This window comes from Herpailurus yagouaroundi, unplaced genomic scaffold, assembly GCF_014898765.1.
Source record: "Herpailurus yagouaroundi ecotype Mexico unplaced genomic scaffold, PumYag 210, whole genome shotgun sequence".
Classification (NCBI taxonomy): Eukaryota; Metazoa; Chordata; class Mammalia; order Carnivora; family Felidae; genus Herpailurus; species Herpailurus yagouaroundi.
Genome location: NW_024412441.1, coordinates 17,626,573 through 17,638,973, shown reverse-complemented (window position 1 = coordinate 17,638,973; position 12,401 = coordinate 17,626,573). Strand labels below are relative to the sequence as shown.

Genomic DNA, 12,401 nt, shown 5'->3' with positions numbered 1-12,401 from the left:
TTGGGAAAGATCCCGGGTGGTCTGACGGCGGAGAGGCCACAGTGGGTTTAAATCCTGGCGCCGCCCCCTTCTGTCCTTGTCCCTTAGCAAGAGGCCCTTTCCCTGTGGGATCGGTGTCCCCATCTGTTTGGAAGCCCCCCAGGTGAGGATCCCGCGACTCAACTGCACGTTAAGTAGAGGGCACAGATCAAAAGTTCGGGAGGGGTGACTGATGCCGGCCTCGCCTGCAGGGAGCACTGCCCACCCTTGGGCTTCCGGTGCTGCGCTTGGCGTGCACGTGGATGAGCACGTGGCGGGCGGGGCTGGGCCCGCTGGGGGGCGCAGTCTGCGCGCGCCGCCCGGGTGCTGGACGGCTGTTGCCTGCCCAAGTGCAACCTCCGCATGCATCGTTGGGGGCGCGGGAAGGCCCCAGCGGCCCTGGAGGTAGGAACCCTCTCTTCTTCCCATCCGCGGTCCTCGCCCTGCCAGCCTCACCGTCCGGGAATCCTGCACCCGCTTCCTTTTCCCCACTAGCCGCCCCTCTCCTCCAGGCCTGTGCCCCGGCCTCCTATCCCTCCCCTGCTCGCCCAGTTAGGATGGTCCCAACCCCGCTGTCAGTCAGATCAGACACAACCCCCTGCCTCTTTTGCGCCCTTATGGATTTCTTGGTTAAACACATGTGCTCACGTGTTACTCTGACCCTGGCGGCCGGCTGGGCCCAGGGCTGGCCCAGACCAAGACCAGCCAGGCCCTCCTCTCCTGGGTGGCACAGTCACCAAGGCATCGTTTGCTTTGTTGGGACGGAACTTTCTTCAGACTAACTTGAGACTTGGTTTATGTTTTGGTTGATTTGGTGGTTGTGTGTGTGTGTTTTCCCAGTGTTCCCCAGGGCACAGAGGATGGCTTTTTTTCCCCCCAGAAAAGCTCTCTGTTCCCAGCCTATGCCTAGTTTGATGGATGTGCAGTTTATAATACTGCGGACTGTTTGACTTTCCTTTGTGGATAAAACTCATCTCATTTCATCTTTCAGAGTGCGAGCTGAGGGCTTGCTAACCAGAGCCACTGCCCTCACTAACATTCCTAAGCTATTAAATATTTGTTTAAAAGGACCGACACAAAGCACGGTGTTAGGAATAAGTCATCTTGAAAAAAGCAATATTCAGAAAAACAGGACTGTTGTAATAGTGTCAGTTAATCTTGGATCTTTTTTACATCAAGACTCAAAGCATTTTGGATTCCATAATGATTTGACCGCATGGCTACACTTTGAGACAGATTATTTTATTTTTCTTGTAGCGAGGAAAATAAAAGAAGAAAAAGTGGGGCAACATGTTGAAATCACACTGTCGGACAGTGATGGAGAGTGGGAGAGGTAGGCGAGGGAGGCTGAATGTTACAGGCTTGGGTTTCCAAGATTTAGGGAGGCCCCCACCCAGCAGTGGGAAGGGATAGACAGATGGAGCGGCAGTCCCTGAGCTGGACTGGAGAAGAGGGAGCATGGTGAAACCAGATGGCTTCACTCCTTAGCCTGGAAAGCAGATGAGTGAGATTGAGGAGGAATAGTCCTGGCTGGTTGGTGCTGGGTGCTGGGGAGGAAGAGGACAGGAGTTAAGTTTAGATGTTGAGTGTGTCTTCTTCCCATTTGACTGTAGGATGGCCTTTTGTCTCTTGTGTTCCTGTCTCGACACCTAGCACACAGTACTTGAAACGTCAGATTAACCAGAGTTACCATTTTTAATTGATTCTTGGATGCACCTTTGTTCACATCTTCACAGCTCTGAAGTTGAGCTGTGTCTTCCTTTGTGTCATTCACTTGGCAGATTTTTTTCTTTCTTGGTGGTCATAGAAAGTCATGCTGAGGGCGCCTGGCTGGCTCAGTCGGAAGAGCATGCAATTCTTGATCACAGGGTTGTAACTTGGAGTCCCACGCTGGGTGTAGTGATTACTTAAAAGTAAAATCTTTAAAAGAAAAAAAGAAAGAAAGTCATGATGCTCTTAAAATTGGTGGCATCTTAGCTCTGATGAAGTAGTGTTGCCAGCTGTGACCTTGGACCAGCAATTGCAGGTTTCAGCATTGGAGATTCAAGCACCAAAGATGACTTTTTATCACATTGTACCCTTCTAGTGTCATTCATTTCCTCTTCTTTGAAACTGCTAATGTTTTCAAGGAACACGAGGGAGGGAGTTGGGAAAAGCAAGAACAACAGGTACAAGTATGAAAAATATATTATTTTGTGGGTTGGAAAGAGAAGCAACAGCTGATGGATGTGTCTCCTTTCCTGGTGAAATTCTTAAATTGGACTGCCATATAACCACTGGTAGATGGATACCTTTAAGTGAAATGTGCTTTGCAGCAGCCGTGCTTCCATGCACACTGGTCAGGCAGCCCTCATCCTTGAGCCTGCTCATGACCAGCCAGTCTGAATACACCTGTTGAGACCGTGAGACCTATGCTCCACCGTCCACTGGAGTCTTGGTGATGCTGGGTCTACCCCTGGCAGAAACCTTCCACTGCTGTACAAGCCCCTCAAGGGCAGAGACCATATCTTTCCCATCCTTGGTGTTCCAGTACTCAGCACAATGCCTGATACATCAGAGATGCTATGTTAGGTGTTACTGAGTAAAACTGTGCTGGGCAAGTTGGGGCAAGTTGTGTTCTGGTCCTCAAGTCAAAGTCTTCATCTTGCAGAGACCATGTTCTGGGTGAAGGTTTCCTTCCCAGCCCTCAATCATCTGTGAGGCTGCTCCATGAGTTACTGGTTTTGTGAGCTAACCTGCAGAGACCTTATTTCTCACCCTTGGCTTGCAAAATGAGCTTTTGGGACTTAGTCCACTTGTAAATTGGAACCTGCTTATGTATCAACTCACTTGGTGACTTTGCTCCCAGAGAGCCTCGCTAGTTAACCCACAGGATGTCAGGGCCCCTATGGATTAATTGTTTCTGCTGAGTTTGCTGTTTAAGCAGGTGAGCTGGTCCCAGCCTAGAGAAAGCTAGAAAGGTGAATGAGAATCTCCTGGAAACAAAAGGGCAAAGTTTATGTTCTGCTTTGTCTCCAGGGAAGACATGGGCTGAACTCCTGAACCCCAGGAGCCCTTAGGATCTGTGAGACTTGACCCCTGTTCTTCATTCATGCCCTGGCTGACGTATGTGCTCCTTCTAGAAAGAGATGTTCTGAACATGCAAAACATCTTTTCTCAGTCTGCACCAGGATGGTTTGGGGGTGGTTTGTGTAGAAGTGGAGGCATTTAGGAGAGTTCTTTCTCTGTCTTCTTTGGCTGACTCTCAGGTTCCCAGGAGGTAGTTGTACTCTGCTTGAGAACAGTGTCACAGCCACCACCAGTTGGCCAGTTTTATTTTTTTTTATTCTCTCAAGGTGACTTTGGGGATGTTTTTATGGCAAATGTCTGGTGATCTTCCAGATTTCAGTTCAAATTATGAGAAATCCTGATGATCACCGTAAGATTTTTTTTTTAATTTGCAGGTATTAAAAACAAAAAATAGGGGCTCCTGGGTGGCTCATTGGTTAAGTTTCCGACTTCGGCTTAGGTCATGATCTCTTGGTTTGTGAGTTTGAGCCTGCGTTGGGCTCTGTGCTAACAGCTCAGAACCTGGAGCCTGCTTCGGATTCTGTGTCTCCCCCTCTCTCTGCCCCTCCCCTGCTCATGCTCTGTCTCTCTCTCTGTCTCTCAATAATAAATAAACATTAAAAAATTTTTTTAAACAAAAACTAGTTTTGAACCATTTCCATCAAAATTATTTCAGGCAAGAATCACGAATGTGATTATATGTCAACTATACTGGAATTAAATTTAAAAAAAGAATCATCAATGGATGCTGAAACTATGAAATGAATGTATGATGAGAAACAGGATGTTTACATAATCTCAAAGCATTTTCCCCATAAGATACTGATTAATAACAGAGGGAAACATAGTGATATTACAGTGGAGAAACCTGGCCTTAACCAAGTGATTAAAATTAGTACAGCAGTAATGGGACACTATCATGTGCCTTCTCATATACACTGAGAAGAACACATCACATCTGGGTATTCCTGTCCCAAACATATCACCTGTATCTAATTATGAGGAAATGTCACACAAACCCAGGTTTATATAGTCTACCAAGTAACTGGCCAGTACTCTTCAACAGTGTCAAGGTCATACGTACACACATGCACACAAGATAATTACTGGTAAACCAAATGTAGTAAAATGTTGACATGGAGGGATTTTGATGAAGGGCATATGAGCATTTTTTTTTTTAGCTTATTTATCTTGAGAGATAGCACAAGTGGGGGAGGGGCAGAGAGAGAGGGAGAGAGAATCCCAAGCAGGCTCCTCACTGCCAGCAAGGAGCCAGCGTGGAACCCGGCATGGGCTCAGATGAATGAACTGTGAGATCATGACCTGAGCTGAAACCAAGTGTCGGGTACTCAACCAACTGAGCCACCCAGGTGCCCCCATATGGGCATTTTTTGTATTGTTTTTATAATTTGGGGTACGTCTGAAATTATTTCAAAATAAAAAAATAGAAAAAGTTTTCACGTTTTTTCCAAAAATAATTATGGATGTAGGAACAGATAAAATATGCTATGTGTACTTGGCAGGGAGAACTTGACAAATCTAAACGGTTTTTGTAGTACAGTAAGATAAAAATTTTGTGTATCCTGGTAAATAGCTAACAGAAATGAATATTTCCTTCAAAAGACATACACAAGAATATTCATAGCAGTTTTATTCATAATACCCTGAAATAAGAAACAATCCAAGTGTCCATCAAAGGAAGAGTGAATAAGTAAGTTGTGATGTATTCATATGATGGAATACTATACAGTAAGGAAAATGAATGGAGAACTGCAACATGCAATAACATGGATGAATCTCACATGCATGATGTTGAGCAGGTTATAATCAGACACAAAAGAGCTCCAAATATATGATTTCCTGTATATAAAATGAAGAAACAGGCAAAATAATTGATGGTGATACAGGCAGAGTATTGTTACCTTTGGGGGCTATTGACTGAAAGAGATATGAGAGATCCTTCTAGGGTGTGAGAGATGTTCAGTATCTTCATCTGGGTCATACACACACACACACATACACACACATTGACCCTTAAACACATGAGGGTTGGGGCATCAACTCCCTGTGCATTCAAAAATTTGCATACAACTGGGGCGCCTGGGCGGCTCAGTCAGTTAAGTGTCCGACTTCAGCTCAGGTCATGATCTCACAGTTTGTGAGTTCGAGCCCCGCGTCGGGCTCTGTGCTGACCCCTCAGAGCCTGGAGCCTGCTTCGGATTCTGTGTCTTCTCCTGTCCCTGCCCCTCCCATGCTCATGCTCTGTCTCTCTCTCTCTGTCTCTCAATAATAAATAAACATTAAAAAAAATTTTTTTTAATTTGCATACAACTTTGACTTTCTAAAAACTGTTAATAGCATATTGTTGATTGGAAGCCTTACCATTAGCATAGACAATTGATTAACGCATATTTTGTCTATATATCATATACTGTTTTCTTACAATGAAGTAAGCTAGAGAAAAAATATTAAGAAAATCACAAGTAAGAGAAAATTTACAGTACTGTACTGTATTTATAGAAAAAATCCACTTAGACGTGGAACTACATGGTTCAAGCTCATGTTGTTTAAAGGTCAACTGTGTGTATATATATATATATATATATATATATATATATGCCATATATCATATATATAAATTCATCAAGTTGAATAGTTAAGATTTGTGTACCTTATCTAAGTTACACATCAGTGAAAACTAAAATGTGTCTTGTGAGGATTATAGATCCAAATGTGAATTGTAAAATAATAAAAATTCTAGAAGTTGATATGAGAATATGTTCATGACTTTGGAATGGGGAAGATTTCTTTTAAAAAAATTTTTTATGTTTTATTTTTATATTAGAGAGAGACAGAGAGCAAGTAGGGGAGGGGCAGAGAGACAGAGACAGAATCTGAAGCAGGCTCCAGGCTCTGAGCTGTCAGCACAGAGCCCAGTGTGGGGCTGGAATTCACAAACCATGAGATCATGACCTGAGCTGAAGTCAGATGCTTAACCGACTAAGCCACCCAGGTGCCCCAGAATGGGGAAGATTTCTTAAACAAGACACAGAACACACTAATCATAGAAGAAAACATTGATAAATTAGGCTCCATTGAACTTTTGAATTTTTCTCTGTAAAGACACACCATTAAGAGAGGGAAAAAACAAGCCATAGAGTGGGTGAAAATATTTGCAACATGTAAAACCGACAGGGTTCATCTTGAGAATATATAAGAATGCCCATAGATCAAGAAATGTCAAAAAGGACAACCCAATAGAAATTGGGCAACAGGTGGCACAAAAACAGACACATAGACCAATGGAATAGAATAGAAACCCCAGAACTAGACCCACAAACGTATGGCCAACTCATCTTTGACAAGGCAGGAAAGAACATCCAATGGAAAAAAGACAGTCTCTTTAACAAATGGTGCTGGGAGAACTGGACAGCAACATGCAGAAGGTTAAAACTAGACCACTTTCTCACACCATTCACAAAAATAAACTCAAAATGGATAAAGGACCTGAATGTGAGACAGGAAACCATCAAAACCCTAGAGGAGAAAGCAGGAAAAGACCTCTCTGACCTCAGCCGTAGCAATCTCTTACTCGACACATCCCCAAAGGCAAGGGAATTAAAAGCAAAAGTGAATTACTGGGACCTTATGAAGATAAAAAGCTTCTGCACAGCAAAGGAAACAACCAACAAAACTAAAAGGCAACCAACGGAATGGGAAAAGATATTTGCAAATGACATGTCGGACAAAGGGCTAGTATCCAGAATCTATAAAGAGCTCACCAAACTCCACACCTGAAAAACAAATAACCCAGTGAAGAAATGGGCAGAAAACATGAATAGACACTTCTCTAAAGAAGACATCCAGATGGCCAACAGGCACATGAAAGGATACTCAACGTCGCTCTTCATCAGGGAGATACAAATCAAAACCATACTCAGATATCACCTCACACCACTCAGAGTGGCTAAAATGAACAAAACAGGAGACCATAGATGCTGGAGAGGATGTGGAGAAATGGGAACCCTCTTGCACTGTTGGTGGGAATGCAAACTGGTGCAACCGCTCTGGAAAGCAGTGTGGAGGTTCCTCAGAAAATTGAAAATAGACCTACCCTATGACCCAGCAATAGCACTGCTAGGAATTTATCCAAGGGACACAGGAGTACTGATGCATAGGGGCACTTGTACCCCAATGTTCATAGCAGCACTCTCAACAATAGCCAAATTATGGAAAGAGCCTAAATGTCCATCAACTGATGAATGGATAAAGAAATTGTGGTTTATATACACAATGGAGTACTACATGGCAATGAGAAAGAATGAAATATGGCCTTTTGTAACAATGTGGATGGAACTGGAGAGTGTTATGCTAAGTGAAATAAGTCAGGCAGAGAAAGACAGATACCATATGTTTTCACTCATATGTGGATCCTGAGAAACTTAACAGAAACCCATGGAGGAGGGGAAGGAAAAAGGAAAAAAAAAAAAAAACAGAATGGGGTTGGAGTGGGAGAGAGCCAAAGCATAAGAGACTCTTAAAAACTGAGAACAAACTGAGGGTTGATGGGGGGTGGGAGGGAGGGGAGGGTGGGTGATGGGTATTGAGGAGGGCACCTTTTGGGATGAGCACTGGGTGTTGTATGGAAACCAATTTGACAATAAATTTCATATATTGAAAAAAAAAAAAGAAATTGGGCAACAGGTACTTGATAAAAAAAAAAAGATATCCAGGTGGAGAACACAACATGAAAAGTTGTTCAGTGTCATTAAGTAAGGAAAACACAAATTTATAATAAAAAATTCAATGAGGGGCACCTGGGTGGCTCAGTCTGTTGGGTGGCCGACTTGGGCTCAGGTCATGATCTCACAGCTTATGAGTTCCAGCCCCACATTGGGCTCTGTGCTGACAGCTCAGAGCCTGGCGCCTGCTTCAGATTCTGTGTCTCTGTCTCTCTCTCTCCCTCCCCCACTTGCACTTTCTCTCTGTCAAAAATAAACGCTAAAAAAATTTTTTTTTTAATGTAGTGAGGGGGTCACTTGGGTGGCTCAGTTGGTTAAGCATCCGACTTCAGCTCAAGTCATCTCACAGCCCCGCGTCGAGCTCTGTGCTGACAGCTCAGAGCCTGGAGTTGCTTCGGATTCTGTGTTTCCCTCTCTCTCTGACCCTCCCCCGTTTATGCTCTGTCTCTGTCTCTCTCAAAAATAGATAATCATTAAAAAAAAACAATTTTTTTAATGCAATAAGAAACCAGTAGGTGAGAAATACCTACTAGAATGGTAAACCTTTAAAAAACTGACAGTCTCAGGTGCTGACAAGGGTAGGATGAGAACTTGCAAATAGCATATAGGAGGGTAAATTCATTCTACCACTTTCCAACTGACCTTTTCTACCATGAACGAACATACCTATTCCTGTGACCCATCAATTTGACACCTAGCCGCATTCCCAACAGAAATGTGTGTGATTAGGTGTGTGAGATTGTGTGTACAAAAGGCAAGTAAAACAATGTTTATGGAAGCATTATTCATAATTGTCAAAAACTAAAAACAATGAAGATGTCTATCAACAGAAGAGTTAACCCTGTATTCATACAGTTGAATACTATACAACAACGAAGATGAACATTCATAGACGTAACATTGAACTAAAGAAGACGACAAAGAATCCATACTGTGTGATTCCACTTATGCATTATTGAAAAAAACAGACAAATCTGTGGTGTTAAGTTTTATTTTGGGGGCAGAGGGTGGGCGTACTGACTGGGAGTGAGCATAAAGGACTCTGGGGTGCTGGTATGTGCCATCTTTTTTACTTTGGTAATGGTTACCTAGGTGTGTTCACTTTGTGAAAATTCATCTAGCTGTATTCTTACCCTGGTACACTTTTATGTCATACATTGTACTTTAAAGTTGATTAATTTGATTTGCAGCTAGTGTAGTGATGTTTGATATATTGCATGGCATTATGGATTGAATTGTCTCCCCCTCAAATTCATGTGTTGAAGCCCTAACTTGCAATATGATGGTATTTAGAGATGGGGCCTGTGGGAGGTAATTAAGTTAGATGAGGTCGTGAGGGTGGGACGGCATGATGGGATTAGTATCCTTTATTTATTTTTTTTTTAATGTTTATTTTTGAAACAGAGAGATCGTGAGTGGGGGGGGGGGGGGCAGAGAAAGAGGGAAACGTAGAATCTGAAGCAGGTACCAGGCTCTGAGCTGTCAGCACAGAGCCCGACACGGGGCTTGAACTCACAAACCATGAGATTGTGACCTGAGCCAAAGTTGGACGCTTAACCGACTGAGCCACTCAGGCACCCGGGATTAGTATCCTTATAAGAAGAGGAAGGGGCGCCAGGGTGGCTCAGTTGGTTAAGCGTCCTTATGTCAGTTAAGCATCCTAAGTCCTAAGTGTCTGACTCTTGATTCCAGCTCAGGTCATGATCTCACAGTTCATGGGATCCAACCCTGTGTCAGGCTCTGTGCTGATAGCATGGAGGCCGCTTGGGATTCTGTCTCTCCCTCTCTGCCCCTCCCCTGCTTATGAGCACACACACACTCCCTCTCTCAAAATAAATGAAACATTTAAAAAAAAAAAGAGGAAGAGACCAATGCACACATTCTGTGTCTTTCCCACAAGCGCATCAAGGAGAGGTCATGTGAGCACACAGCAGAGAATAGTCTCTCCTGTGGGCTACGAGAAAAGCCCTCAGAAAGAAACCTGTCTTGTCAGCACCTTGATCTTGGATTTGTAGCCTCAAGAACTATGAAAAATAATGGGCACCTGGGTGGCTCAGTCAGTTAAGCGTCCAACTTCAGCTCAGGTCATGATCTCACAGTTGGTGGGTTCGAGCCCACATCGGGCTCTGTGCTGATAGCTCAGAGCCTGGAGCCTGCTTCAGATTCTGTGTCTCCCTCTCTCTCTGCCCCTCCCCTGCTCACACTCTGTCTCTCTCTCAAAAATAAATAAACATTAAAAAAAATAAAAAGAACTATGAGAAATCTGTTTTTTAAGCCACCCAGCCCATGGTATAGGCATGTTGTGTTTTATTGCACTTTATTATACTTCACAGATAATGCTTGTTTTTTGTGTTTTGTTTTGTTTTTACAAAGTAAAGGTTTGTGGCAACCTGCAGTTCTCGTCTATTGGGGCCATTTTTCCAAAAGCATTTGCTCATTTACGCCTCTGTGTCACATTTAGGTAATTCTCATAATATTTTAAACTTTTTCATGATTATTATATCTGTTACGGTTGTCAGTGATCTTATATGTTCTGTTGTATATGTGGGTGCCATGAACCTCACCCACATAAGACCGCAAGCTTAAACAATAAATGTTGTGCATGTTCTGACTGTTCCACCAACCAGTCATTCCCCCGTCTGTCTCCCTCTCTCTCCTCAGGCCTCCCTATTCCCTGAGACACAGCAATATTGAAGTTAAGTCAGTTGATAACCTTATAATGGCCTCTAAGTATTCAAGTGAAAGGAATAGTCACACATCCCTGACTTTAAATCAAAAGCTAGAAATGATTAATCTTATTAAGCAAGGCATGTCAAAAGCCAAGATAGACCAAAAGCTTCAAACAGCCAAGTCATGAATGTGAAGGAAAAGTTCTTGAAGGATATGAAAAGTGCTACTCCAGTGAACACATGAATGATAAGAAAGTGAAACAGCCTTATCATGGATTTGGAGAAAGTTAGAGTGGTCTGGATACAAGATCAGACCATCCCACAACATTCCCTTAAACCAAAGTCTAATCCAGAGCAAGGCCCTAACTCTCTTCAAGTCCATGAAGGTGCAGAAGAAAAGTCTGAAGCCAGCAGGGGTGGTTCATGAGGTTAAAGGAAAGAAGCCGTCTCCATAACATCAAAGTGCAAGCAGCAAGGTGAAACAGCAAGTTATCCAGAAGATCCAGCTAAGATCATTAATGAAAGTGGCTACACTAAACAAGAAGTTTTCAGTGTAGACAAAACAGCCTTCTATTGGAAGAAGATGCTCTCGAGGACTTCATAGCTAGAGAGGAGAAGTTAATGCCTGGCTTCAAAGCTTCAAAAGACAGGCTGACTCTCTTGTAAGAGACTAATGCAGCTAGTGGTTTTAAGTTGAAGCCAGTGCTCACTTACCAGTCCAAAAATCCTGAGACCCTTAAGAATTATGCTAAATCTACTCTGCCTGTTTACAGTATGGTTTACTGAATATTTTAAGCCCATTGTTGACACCTGCTGCTCAGAAAGATTCCTTTCAAAATATTACTGCTTATTGACAGTGTACCTGGTCACCCAAGAGCTCTGATGGAGATGTACAACAAGATTCGTGTTTTCTTATCTAATACCACATCCATTCTGCAGTCTTGGGTCAAGGAGTAATTTAGACTTTCAAGTCTTACTATGTAAGAAATATTTGTGAGGCTATCATTGCTATAGAGAGGGATGCCTCTGGTGGATTTGGGCAAAGTAAATTGTAAACCTTCTGGAAGTGATTCATTCTAGATGCCATAAGAACAGTCATGATTCATAGGAAGAGGTTAAAATATCATAACTCTTTAAAATAGTCTGGAAGAAGTTGATTCCAACCCTCACAGATGAGTTTAAGGGGTTCAGGACTTCAGTGGAGGAATTAACTGCAGATGTCGTACAAATAGCAAGAGAACCAGAATTAGAAGTGGAGCTTGAAGTGTGACAAGTTGCTGCCAATCTTAAAAACTTGAAAGGATGATGGCTGTCTGGGGGTTCAGTCGGTCAGGCATCTGACTTTTGATTTTTGGCTCAGGTCATGATTTCACAGTCATGAGATCAAGCCCTGCATCGAGCTCTACTCTGGGTATGGAGGCTCCTTAAGCTTCTCTCTCTCCGTCCCTCTCTGCCCCACTCCCCTGCTCTCTCATTCTCTCAAAAAAAAAAAAAAAAAAAAAAAAAAAAAAAAAAAGAAAAAAAAAAAAAAAAAGAAAAAGAAAAAAAAAATAAAACTTAAAAGGATGAGAAGTGCTTTCTTACTGAAGAGCAAGGAAAGTAGTTTCTTGAGATAGAATCTACTCCTGGTGAAGATGATGTGAAGATTTTTGAAATGACAACAAAGGACTTAGACTATTACATGAATCTAATATCAGCTAAGCAGTGGTAGGGTTTGAGATGACTGACTCCAATTTTGTAAGAAGTTCTGTGAATAAGATGCTATCAAACAGCATCACATGCTGCAGAGAAATAGTCCATGAAAGGAAGGGTCAGCTGATGCGGCCAACTTCATTGTTGTCTTATTTATAAAAATGGCCACAGCCACCCCAGCCTTCAGCAGCCACCACCCTGATCAGTCAGCAGCCAGCAACATTAAGGCACG

At 42.8% G+C, this 12,401-nt stretch overlaps 1 protein-coding gene across 7 annotated transcripts in view; it reads left to right on the top strand.

Moving 5' to 3' along the window:
* The first annotated feature begins 338 nt into the window (after positions 1-338).
* The window catches only part of FAM178B (family with sequence similarity 178 member B), a 116,206-nt gene continuing 104,143 nt past the window's right edge, over positions 339-12,401 (top strand). For all 7 annotated transcript variants that reach the window (XM_040453954.1, XM_040453952.1, XM_040453950.1 and 4 more), the window contains exon 1: positions 339-423. In XM_040453954.1, coding sequence (XP_040309888.1) covers positions 382-423 — 42 coding nt within the window. In that variant the 5' untranslated portion in view covers positions 339-381. The remainder of the gene's footprint in view (positions 424-12,401) is intronic.